This window comes from Rhea americana, unplaced genomic scaffold (genome assembly GCF_003343005.1).
Source record: "Rhea americana isolate MKP2758 unplaced genomic scaffold, rheAme1 scaffold_129, whole genome shotgun sequence".
NCBI classification, from domain to species: Eukaryota; Metazoa; Chordata; class Aves; order Rheiformes; family Rheidae; genus Rhea; species Rhea americana.
In genome coordinates this window covers 404,653-417,371 of record NW_028185361.1, presented here as the reverse complement: position 1 = coordinate 417,371, position 12,719 = coordinate 404,653, and the positions used below count along the sequence as shown (strand labels likewise).

General features: G+C 37.2%; 1 protein-coding gene across 3 annotated transcripts in view; it reads right to left on the bottom strand.

Moving 5' to 3' along the window:
- SLC24A2 (solute carrier family 24 member 2) overlaps nucleotides 1–10,904 on the bottom strand; it is a 102,144-nt gene extending 91,240 nt beyond the window's left edge. For all 3 annotated transcript variants that reach the window (XM_085326203.1, XM_085326204.1, XM_085326206.1), the window contains exon 1: nucleotides 9,969–10,904. In XM_085326203.1, coding sequence (XP_085182329.1) covers nucleotides 9,969–10,904 — 936 coding nt within the window. The remainder of the gene's footprint in view (nucleotides 1–9,968) is intronic.
- Between the last annotated feature and the right edge of the window lie 1,815 nt (nucleotides 10,905–12,719).

Here is a 12,719-nt window from a genome sequence, read left to right as displayed (position 1 = left end):
ATGAAGTATAGAAATAATAATTATCAAGAAGAAAGCAGAAAAAGAGGAATATTTAAGTAACAATAAAATTACACAGACATGTAAATTACCTATTAGACAACATAATACTTTCAAGTTATTTTAGATGACTGATTTAATAATGTGTAACTTAACAATATGAATTATTTCTAGGTTTCTTCTCCTTGCCCAGGGACACAGCAATTTCTGGATTTCCAAAATAATATCTTTTGTTTTTTCCCACTGGGACATAAATTTGTCATAAGTTTTAACTAAATGATAACTTGGTGATTGTGACAGAACGAAATCTGGTAGAAAGTAAAAGGGATTCTATCTGTAATTCAATAATTTGATAAAAGCTTGCACCATTAATTAAACAACAACATTAACATCTGATGAAGTCCCAAATAAAATTCAGGCTCACAGTGTCTATCCTTATAAATCCCACAAACTTCAGCTGTCCCAGACACTCCCTCAGGAAAAAGCCTATAGGGCTTGGATACCCTGAAGGTCGGCAAGCACGGGCTCCGACAGCAGACATGCCTTTTCCTCAGGGTGCTACATCCGCCAGCGCAGTTTTAAAAGCAATGTGAGAGGGTGAAAAGTTAACACTAGCAGGTTATGCAATAAATGTCACTGGTAATACCATTTACTTTAGACAAGACTCACAGTAGTAAGTAGTTAAGAGCTGATAAAGCAGGATTAATTCTTGAGCAAAATTTCTGATTAATTTGTCAGTGGAGGCTATAGTACAAATTTCCTGTTACTATCATTCTTCCTCCAACAAAAAATAATTTTGTACCAATATAATTTTTCTCTTAAGCACCTCATAGGGCTGTTAACACCATTACACGTATGTCTTTCAGCCTACTGTCACACATCTCACCTTAAAAAAGTCATCCAAGATCACTGCTATTTATGGCTATTCTGTAAGTGAATACACCTTTAACGACACAGAAAACAGAGGAATAGTAGTAGAATACTGCAAAATAAGGCAACTGAGCAGTAATTATTTTCTAACTGATTTGATCATATTATCTCACACAGGGACAGCAAAATAGCTGTAAGTGAGCCACAGCTGCCTCGGGCAGAGTAGGGGTTACATAGCTAAATAAAACTGCTTTGGAGGCAGTGTCAGCTCYGAACCCTCCACCTGCTGCAGAAACAAACACAATCACAACTGAAAACTCTCATTGCCCTCCCCAGACATACGGCTTAACACTACTGCCAATACGACAATGGCTATTTTTCAAAAGTTTCATTTTTTCATTTTCTATTTTCGGAGAGGAACACACGCAAGCCAACACACAGCCTCAGCCACGCAAAGGGTGATTGCATTTCCCCAAAGTGACAGAGATCACCTGCAAAATAATGCAATATGTGGTAATACACTACAACCTTTTTCCTCTCAAATGGAATTGGTTTTGGAGCAGTACCTCCTAAGGCTGTTCTGACTTAGGATTTTCAGTTTACCTGTGACATTGTGACCTGCACATAACAATACAACTACAAGAATTTAACATGCACAAATTCACAACAAAGCCAAACTAAACCCAAACTATCCTATTCATATATTTCCACAAAAATCAACATAGAGTATTAGCTCCACAATTTTGATTTACGTCCTGTTGCACAGAGATGCTGCCTTGCATTAGACATTATATAGGCTGGTACTTGCTAAGATCATAGAGTGAAATAWAATAGTTCCTTAAATTGTCTCCTGCGTATATATGTGGAATTAATAATCAGCAACTCAGTGACAACTTGGATGATTGGCAAAAGGCAGACAGTATGCAAAAGATGTAGAAAGGCAAGCATGTATCAATATACATAAAATTATGCATACTGAATCACATCCTTCCTTCCAGGCACTCTGTGTGACATTTATCTTCTTCTACCATGAGCCACAGAGAGTAGGAACTGATTTCATAAAGTTGTCTAAGCTCTTGCTGTGGTGGGTGCTTGATTATGACCTCAGTAATTTGATAACAAAATTAATAACAGTTCAAGTAATTTGTGGCTGCATTAAAACAGAAAAATATGGAGTTGAGAGCATCTTGTAACAAGGATTTATTGCTGACAGACCAAATTTTCAGAAATTTGAAATGCACATCCTTGTACAATTAGATATTTAGTYTGTCCTGAGAAAGAAAGTTGGCAATTTTAAAGGGATGTACTTAATGAGAGGTTTCTGATTGAAACTATAAAAACAGGCACCCTTTTTCAAGGCCAGCTTCATCTCACCTTATGATGCATAGCAACTGAGCCATGCATTGTAAATTCATTAAAATTATCTGCTTTTGCCATACCTTTCCATTGTACTCTCCAAAAGACTGCGAGTTCCAGGAAAGAATTTCAATTTCCAGTCTGTGCCAGCAGCACACTTACTGCTGCATTGATTAATGGATTCAGGAATCAAGTTAACAACCAAGAGAAACAACTTCAGAAAGACTTGGCTCAAATACATAGAAATATGTCTTATTTGAGTAAAGAAAGCATTATTCCTTGCTCTATAGAATGCATARCAACACAMTAGCGCACAGTTTGCAGGTTAGGCAAAATATGGTAGATGACTACGGAGAAGTTAAATCCTACTGTTTATATTAAAGTTTCATTTAAAAATAGTTACAAGATTGCTAAGTGGATAAGAGATGCCTTAATCAATTGTTGATTATTTGTTTTAGTTACTACAGATATCACTGTTTACTTATATCCATCAAATACCTCATGTATAAAATGCTTTTATTATTCACTCATCCTTTTAAACTATAAACTTCTAGATTTGCTTTGGCTCTGTATTTCTTTGCTTTTGCTGACTAAAATCTGATTTTGAATTTCTGAAAGGAGCATGGGAAGCTGTTTTAATTTTGAAATACTTGTACTCTATTGGTCAGTATTAACCAGAATGCACATACTGGGTTTGTACATTTGTCTGTCTGTACCTAAGGATTGCCTTATACCATCTTCACAAAAAGTTCACAAGTCTAACCTGAAGCAACAGAGAATAGGAACCCATACTGTCCAATTCAGGTTTAGCCCTTGAAAAAAAAACTTTCTGCACAAAACGTCCCTAATTCCCGTGGTTAAAAAAATACAGCTTTCATTGAACACTAGACAAATATGAAAATACATGTTACTTTTAAGTAAACCTCAGGTCATTGTGCTTTTCCACCTCTAAATCATTTTGTTACAATGCTGTTTTCTGTATGAATGTACTATGCATTTTACTGTTGAAAAAATAAACTGTCTGTAATTTTATTTTACAGTTACAAAAGCAAAAATGCTTCAGTTCTCAGTGGAATTCTTATTACAGATAATAAAAATAGCAAAAGCATAGATCATTAAAGGGACGGACCTAATTTTTTGGCATCTGGCCCTGGTGGTGCAGTGTAGGCTGCCTAGGGATGGCCAAGGCCACCCTGAAGTCAGTGGTGTCAAAAACCTCAGCCCCTGCAGGGCCCCCAGTGCCGAAGCAAACTTTGTCCTGGGGCCCCCGCCCCTACCCACATCCTACACTTCYAGAGAGGACAGGCGCTTACACCCTCCTTTTAAAAGCACTGGGATGGTGTCTTTCTTCTAAACATGCTCAGAAGAGCTATGAAGTCACCTATGATTTGCCTCAACACTTCAGTTCCATTGCACACTGATCTCCCATATCTGCTACTCACTTAAAATCACGCTGTACTCCGTGTATAAAAGTTGAGCACTCTCATCACCAGAACATGAAGAGATTGCAAAAGCCACAGGCTTTTGTTAAATCTTAGTCTAGGAGGTAAGTTTGGAGAACTCACCCAAGGGGTACTAACGCAGAGGAGCATCCAGTTGGTGGGTTAGATGGACAAGAGCTACTATACTGATCCCCCTCAAGTCTGGCATTTCTGGGTATGCCCAGCAGTACAATTATAGCACTCGAACTCTCTTGCTGAAAAGCAAAGCTCCTTCACAGTTCAGCTATCTGCACGCAGGCAGATATTTCGAGTTTAGGAGTTCTGACTTTGGGATTGAAATTCCATCTTATGCAGATRCTCCTGCATCATGTTGTAGATCTAGAACAAAGTAACCAAGACTGAGATAACCAAGAAAGGAACAAAAGAGTTTACAAACTTTTCAGATTTGGGACTGYATATTCTTGTTATTTTGTGCAGCTTCTATGACAATGTGTTTTAATCGTGGAGTATTTCTGTCTTTGTGTATGAGAAATGATATAATACACCATGCTGAACAGTGCTTGCCAACACAGCTGTTACTGTGTGGCATTTAAGAACTATTATCCGAYTTCCTTTTATTTACAAATGCTTTAGAAAAACAAAAACAAAACCCCGAAAACACACTGATGGATAGATATATTGTCCCCTTGCTGTTAATTAAAGGTGCAAAGCTTCAGATTTCCTTTCCGGAGCATAATTAGCAAAGGTCACCTAATCAATCTCAGTGGATGGCCGTGATTCAAGAGCATTTAATCTGTGCTGCATTTCTATGCTATCATTTTCTGCTTCTTACCGAGGCCCATACACCAGGAGTCTCTAGTGCTGAAAATTACTGTAATTGCTGCTTTGTATAGTAAGCAACCAGTGGGTGCTAAAAAACCTCAGAATATCAAAATCACTGTACTAACGGCTGCTCGTGTAAAGTATCAAGCTTCAGGTATGTTAGCAATAATCCCAAACGGCATTAGTAAGGTTATATACAAAGCATAAATTGAGTAGCATCATACGTTGTGCTCTGTTACTGCTACTGGAGTAACATTAAGTTACTATAGTAAGTAATGTAAAAGGTTTCAAGATAACAAAAGCAAACAAAATGTAAGAGAAAACCCATTTTTTTATCAAAATAGAGCTTAGTACAAGAATCACAATGATGCAAATGCTCCAAATATGTACATAAAGCAATGCAGCTATCTTTCATGTGTTGGCATGCAAGGTCCCGGGTCCCCACAGCTCTATATTCMCACATCTGTGCTTGCACAAGTTGGCAACTGTTTATCACCTGTAAAATGAAATTCTGATGTTGCTATGAACTACAAAACAATGTGGTAGAAAATATTAAGAACTATTATCCGATTTCCTTTTATTTACAAATGCTTTAGAAAAACAAAAACAAAACCCCGAAAACACACTGATGGATAGATATATTGTATATATATCTGTAAATATAAATATACCCCAGAGACAGAAGAAAAGCTCTATTGGTAGCATGACAGATACTGGGTTCAACACCGAGAAGCCTTGAAAAAACAGTTCAGGCAGCCAAAACAACTAAAACAAACTTGTATCTTCTGCAGGTTCATTTTTCTTCCGTATGCATGCAAGGAACTTGTCTTTTTTCCTTAAACAAACACATATTAGATCACACTTTATAACCGTGTGTGCGTGTGTGTGTGTGCGTGTGTGTGTATCCTTTTCCCCTTCTGAAAAGTCAGAAAGCAGAGAATTACYCTAAAATTGTGCTGCCTTTTAAAATGCAAATACTGCCATTAACTACAATGTGGCAACACTTTAGACCAGTATAGATCTTAATATCTCACACAGAAGCTATTAGGGTTTCTTAAGACAAGAATATTGGCAATAAAATAACATCAAACTATGTTTTCTGGGTAAAAATAGCTCGTTTTTCAAAGATAACTCTATAAATGTAGAAAAATTGTAACTGGCTTGTATATACCATAAACTATTTATCTAAAATGGTACTCTCAGTTAAACAGATGTCATTGCACAATATCCCTATGCCACCCACATTCTGTTCTTAGTTGCCAAACAGAACTGTTTCAAGTTATTTACTGAGTGTTCAGATTCAAGTCTTTCTACAATAATCTCCATACGGCATTGAAGAACATAGCAGTATTTAAAAAACAAAGTGCAATTTTTCTCAAGATGATTAATATGATAGGTCACGGTAGAGCAGTGTGTCTTACCAGTATCAAGAAGAAACTAAAATCTTTGCAAAATATAAAATAATCTTATTTTTAACAAAATAACTTTGTACTTCAGCTATTTCTATGTTTCTCTCCTTTTCTTTTACACTTAGTTTCAACCTTCTTTTAAATGCCTTCACACAACTGAGCAGTGCATAGAATTATTATCAAAGGTGGGTTTTCCTGTTTTTTGTTCTACAGATTCATCCATTATTGTGAAGGATGACTATATAAAGCCTTAAAATCCCATCACATAAAAYAATTTGGGTTGGAAAGGACTTCTTGAACTATTGTGAAAGACTTCTGGAGATATTGAGTTTGATCATTCATKGGCCATTGTAGGGCCAAATCAGAGCAGCCAACCAGGCTCAGCATCACTGCTCAGGACCCATCTTGGTCATGTCACCTTACATGGGCAAATTTGCCCTTCTTGTTCCTCCAACTGCTATACTTCTCCTTCTGCATTTTCTTCTTATCTTTTCACGAGACTTCACCCTTTCATCCTTCCCYTTTCCACCCTTGCTCATCACTGTCTCCAAAGTTCAGTAACAGCCTACCATTTGATCAACATCATCCACACTTCAAACATGACCTTGCCAACACATCTGGTACAACGGGACCACAGGGTCTCTAGACGCAAGCAGCTTGTAGTTTGTTCTAATCAGGTGCATCATATTGCTACCAAAAATCAAATTACCAGATTTTCTCAACCTATACGCTTTAAAAGAACTCAGTTTTTGTTGAAAAGTTTGTGCAGGAAAACAGCGTGAACACACTGAAATTCTGAGCACTGTCTGGATTTGCATGCCTTTATACAGATAACTCACATACTAAAATAAATAAATAAATAAATAAATAAATAAATAAATTTGAATATTCATCAATTCTAGTACCAAAAAGCCCTCCACTTCTCAAATTTGGAAGACTGTGACAGGAATCTAAAAGACACCTAGAGACAGGTGTGTATTCTGGTAAATTGATAAATACATATAGAGAGAGTGATAGCCAAGCAGAGAAATCATTTAATATCTAAGACTTTTTTTTCATAGGAGATACTGTCCTTCTGAAGAAGGTAATACTTCTTACAAACTTTGCTGAAGACTAYTGATAATCAAAGTACCGAAATTAACATAAAACATGTTTTAATATCTCAAAGCTTTTTCATCGGATTAGGTTTTTCACTCTTTGATGCCTGATTGCTAAGCCACCTAACCCTTCAACCCTTCAGCTTTATGATGCCTTATTTAGACATCTCAACTTTGTTGAGCTGCTTTCAGATTACAACAGAGTCTTAGAGATAAATACGACAGGCAGGTTTTCCAGCAGACCACTTGCCATTTTAGCAACAGCAGAATCAATAATGGATGTGTAGAAGAMGTGCTGGCAAAAAGAAAAAACAGAATCTTCCAGGCACTCTTGAAATAAAGTTCTTTAAAAATACCCTAAATTACAGATTCCAAAAAACCACCTAGGCAAATTCTACCCTAATTGGGAAAAAACATATTTTCCATTAAAAACAATTGAAAATTTTGCATTTGATATAATAGTTTGCTTATATACATTTGTATTTTTACATTAAAAAACATTCTTGGAGGCTGGAAGCAATCTAGGCTTACAGCATGTGCTAAAGAAATGAAGTATCCTCTACCAAAAGCCATGACTATTGCTTCTGCAGTACTTCAAATCTCCACTGATTAGGAATTAAACATCCATGTGCACTCTATTCACCACCAGCAAGCAAATGGTAAACTACAAAAATATTTTCTTCTTTACTTTAGGATATAACTTTAAAGTTGAATGTCCATTTCTGTCAAGCCTCTGGACACATCATAGCTTTTTAATTTAAAAAGCAACAAAAAGCAATTATCTAGCATTACATAAATGAATTCAGAACTCCAGTGAGATTCTCTATCTCAAAAAAAAAAAAAAAAATCTATGACATCCTTGCTATTAGAAAATGAGTTCATCTTGCTAAATGCTCCCTTGAAGTAAATACCAAAGGAATTCATCATGAATTATCATTTTGAAGTGCTAGTGGAATATTCTGTCTTTGCAGCATGGCTCATTAGAGAAATACACGCTCTCATGCTTTCAGAATCTGTTTTTCACCAAGAGGTAGCAAACACATCTTTGCTAAATTTTAACTAACTCGAAGATCTCTTTAATCCCCTCCCTTACCCCTCAGTGAGTTTATCATTCTAAATAACTATGTGTTAACTCATGAAAATATATCCATGAAATATGTGATCAAGATTTGGGGGCGGGGGATTCTTTTTAGGAAAAGCAGACCTGTAATTTGATAATCTCTAAGGAATAGTAACCATATATCAAACAATAAGCAAATGAGCTCTCCAAAAAACATCTTTTTAAAATTAAATCTATGCAGAATATTTTAAACATTGGCTATGTTAAATGTGGCTTGCAAATTATTTATTCTTTTATTTATCTAGTTGAAAACAGTTGAGATGCCATGGTATGTAGCTATCTTTGCAATTCAACAACCCTACACAGTTGCTTTTCATGTTGACTACAGCTTAAGAACAGTAATAAATTCATATACCATGCATGCCCAGTTTATTGATAGATGAAGGTGGATTAATTGATCATGGTTGCTTCAATACTATATTCTCTTCCAAAACTATGCACATAATACAAACTGTGAAAGTGCTTATAATGCACTGCAAAATAATGCATTATCAAGAAACAGGCAAATTAATGCAATTAAAAGAGTCTTCACTGGTTAAGGCAAATACTTTGTTGGTGCTTACCCTTCTTTTTATCTTTTTTTAAAACCTAGTGTATGCATATTGAAAAAGATGAAGATGAAAATTTGGAGAAAGAATGGAACAGAAGGGAAAACATGAAATTACAGGAAACAGTGCAGAAGCGCTAACCTCGGTTAAAAGGTTAAAAAAAAAAAAAAAAGGAATTTTCTGTTTTTACTTTGGTGGACCTTTGCAAATGCCAGAACATGAGTATTTCTTAGGAGTTTTGCATCAGACAGAAACATCAGCTTTTTGTGAGTTACAGGAATGCAGCCTCTCTATACAGTTATAGGTGCTCAGTCTCTCCTCCATTTGTATGTCTACACATTTACACSAATGCATTCTTTCCCTTCTGATCCTCTGATTTGAGGCTATTATAGAAATAAACAAAACAGTGAATAGTTACTCACTGAATAATGTAACCTTAGCTCACRAATAAGTTCCCATATAAAACTAGACGCTTTGTTTTCAGTATTAAACATTCAGTTAACACATTGCCTACATCCATATGTATTTACGGGTTCAACTTCAAAATTATTTTAAATACATACTGCTCTAACAACAGATCTGTTTATCTTATTACCACCACTAAGAGGTGGGTGCTGAAGACCCACTGAATACTTCTGTGCATAATTTGCTTCCCTACTTATGGCCAGGTATGAGGCCAAAAATTACTTTGCTCAAATGCAAGGTTCTGTGCAAGAAAGACAAACACACTTAAATGGTGGATCTCAGCCTTTTGCTATTATTGTCACTTTTTCTCCAGGGRTATTTTTTCATGTAATTGTTATTAATTACAAGTAAGTATTTTATATCAAAATCACAAGATTAAAAACATAAAAATACTATTGCATATTCTTCCAGGTGCTTTTAAGGAGAAAAGTCATTAAAAAATGAGTTCTGTCATTAAAAAATRAATTCTGTCAAAAGAAAAGAGGTGCTACAGCTACAGCTACTGCTTAATCTAAAATATTAGAAAAGAAAGTAATTGTCTTTCAGGCCTTACTGATGTGGCAAAATGCTGAACGATAAAGGTTTGGGTCTTCCTGTGTGCATTTTTTCCCCTGTTGTTCTTGTGAGTAGGATTGTTCTGGAGTTAAAAGCTATTGATTTCCTAGAAAGCTGCCTCATGCCTTATTTTTTCAGTTCAATATGACTGATTAAACAAAAAGCCTTTCAGCAAAGCATTGAACTTAATATATTGCTTATTGTACTATATCAGGGCACTTATGAAAAACAAGGATTCAGCATTTACAAGAGCAGTATTACATAAATCTCATTAAAAATTGACCAACCTTTCCTTCAGAGTCTGCTGCTGTTACTTTCTCAACCTTGTTCCTGTTTAAAAATCTTTTCACCCATTCTTCTACTTGCACATTGAACTTCATGAAAGTCACATAGCAAAAATACGCTGTCAGGAGCGCTAAGCTTTCCCACCACATGATTAAGTTATCCAGAAAAAAGATAATCAGCAAGATCAAGTCAACGATGTAAAAGGACACATCTCGAAAGAGTGGCCACCAAGTGAGGTTCAAGATCTCTCTAGAAAATAAAGCACACATTCCAATAACAAACAAGATATTGAACACGGCAGACCCCACTATTGTCCCAATGCCGACATTACTGTGGGATATAAAGACTCCTATTAAAGAAGTGAAGAGTTCAGGGGCTGAGCCACCAGCAGCCATGAAGGTTGCCCCAGCCACATCATCGGATATGGCCAGTTTTTCAGTGATGACAGTCAAGGAAGGAACAAAGAACTCATCGCAGACTATGGCTAAGGCTATGAACATGTAAATCATCCCAATGACATGGAGGATCACTGCTCCCTTTCTTCTTTCCTCCAGAGAGAAAAGGTCCTCTGGGTACTCTCCCTTGGCATGCTCTTCTGTTGCGTTGTTGTGCTCAGCTTTGTAATTCATAGAAACAGGTGAAGCTGGGGTGCCRTTTTCGTTATGTTCTGTGAAATCCAAGAGAGTTCTTTGGTGCCCATGCTTTAGCCTTGGGCTATCGAGGCTGCTGGCCAGCTCTGTGCTACGTGCTTCGGTCTTGAAAAAGGCACTAACTGAAAGAGAGAAAGTACTAATGGTCATCATACTCACAAGAAGTCCTATTATTCGTATCAGTCTCAGTTTTTTCCTAACATTCTGGTTCCGTCTGCAACCAAAAAGTTGTTCCTTCAAACACCACTCCTCAAAGACACTTGCAACAGTGTTTTTACAAAGAGCCATGTTTTATTCTGCTTGAGACGCTGAGAGAATCAGATGAACTGTTCTTTCATACTTTTCTCCAGCTTTGAAGTTAAAGGTGCTTTGAAAGGTTTTCCAGAATCAAATACTTTTACTCTTCACAGGAACCGTTTTCTTCATTCATGCTTAAAAGGACAAACAGGTGTTATTAATATTAGTGCAACAGCATGTGATTAGAAGCATATAAAGAAGTACTTAACAGAACTAGTTTAAACTTAGAATTTAAAGCAGAATATTGCTGACGGTAAGTTAATACCCTACCTCAACCTATCAGACATAGTAACAATATGTTTGTTTCAATAGTAATCCTAGGGATAAAATTCTATCAATATTTGATTATTTTACATCCTTCAGAAGCCACTGCTCAGTATTAAGTCTCAGTTGCTGAAATATAATCCTAGTGGAAGGTAAACTGTCCCCAAATGTTTTGCAAAAATGAATAAACAGACTGAAGATTCTTACCTGCAGTAATTGTTTCTCACCATGATCATGTGATGCCCAATTCCCAAATGCAAGGGCACTAATGTATGAAAAAGCAACTGAAGTACTAACAAGCATCTCATCAGACCTTTATGCAACTGAGACAACATTAATTGTAATGTTATGTGTGCACAGAGCAACAATCACCACAGTGCAGGTAGCATACTACGGTGTTGGCAGAGGATCAAAATAAAATTCTAACACATGCACAGCWTCTTTATTTCTCCTGCAAAATCTATAAGTTAACAGAAAGAATTCAAGTGTGCTTCTGCTCAGATCTAGGACTAGCTAAGAAAAAAAAAATCATTCACTTCCAGTTCTGTCTTGGTTTACGTTAGCATATTCAGCTACCAATGCAGAAAGTTACAAAGARTATTTACATGATAAGCATCTTTTCAAAGTGCCAATCCTACAAATTCTTAGAAAAATAGGCTAAATWTACACAACAGTTGATCCTGAAACAAGTGAAACTATGAGAAGAAAAACTATGTGAAGAAGAACAATTCTTGTATGCTGGGGTGACAGTATTGCATCAACACCACTCTTATAGCAGGAAAAAGTGCTGTATAAAAATAGGTGCTCATATTACTGAATTTAAAGAATATATTCAATGTAGAAATCAATGTATATGCATGCATAGCAAGTTACACCTTACACAATGCAAAATATAAAATAATTTCTAAATGATATTATTGCTGTTTACTACTTTTAGAGTCCGAAGCACTTTGTTACACCAGTTATTCAAGGCATTTATAGTAACAGTTGAACTCAGAAGATTACATACCTATAAGAAAAATGCTAATCTTCAGATTCTCAAAGTTATAATCATTGCCTACAGTTATTTGCATAAAAGTTACTAAGTCATCCCAGTTTTCCCTCCTTTTACGCACAGCTCCCGCGCAGGGATGTCGCAGAGACGATCTCCATCCACAAGGATACCGCACCACAGTGGAGATATTTTATTTCCCCTCACCAGACTGCCATAAAAGCCCGAAGACAGCGGCACATCACCGCCGCCACTGCGCCTGAGGCACGCACAGTTCGGGACCGGCGGGCCCGATCGCCCCGCAGCGATATAAATCCGACGACCGGGGAAGAGCAGATGCCCCCTCGGGCCGCCCGCCGCGCGCGCAGCCCCGCGCAGCAGCCGCGCACCGCAGAGCCTCCCCCAACTCAGCCCAAGTTCGCCCCGCACCAACTTTTCTCCCCTCCGAGACCGCACCCGCGGAGAGCCGCGGAGGCTCCGCACCCCGCCGCCTCCAGCCGCGGCTCCCCGCCGGCAGCCCGGCTTCGCTCCGCGGGGAGCGGCGCAGCCCG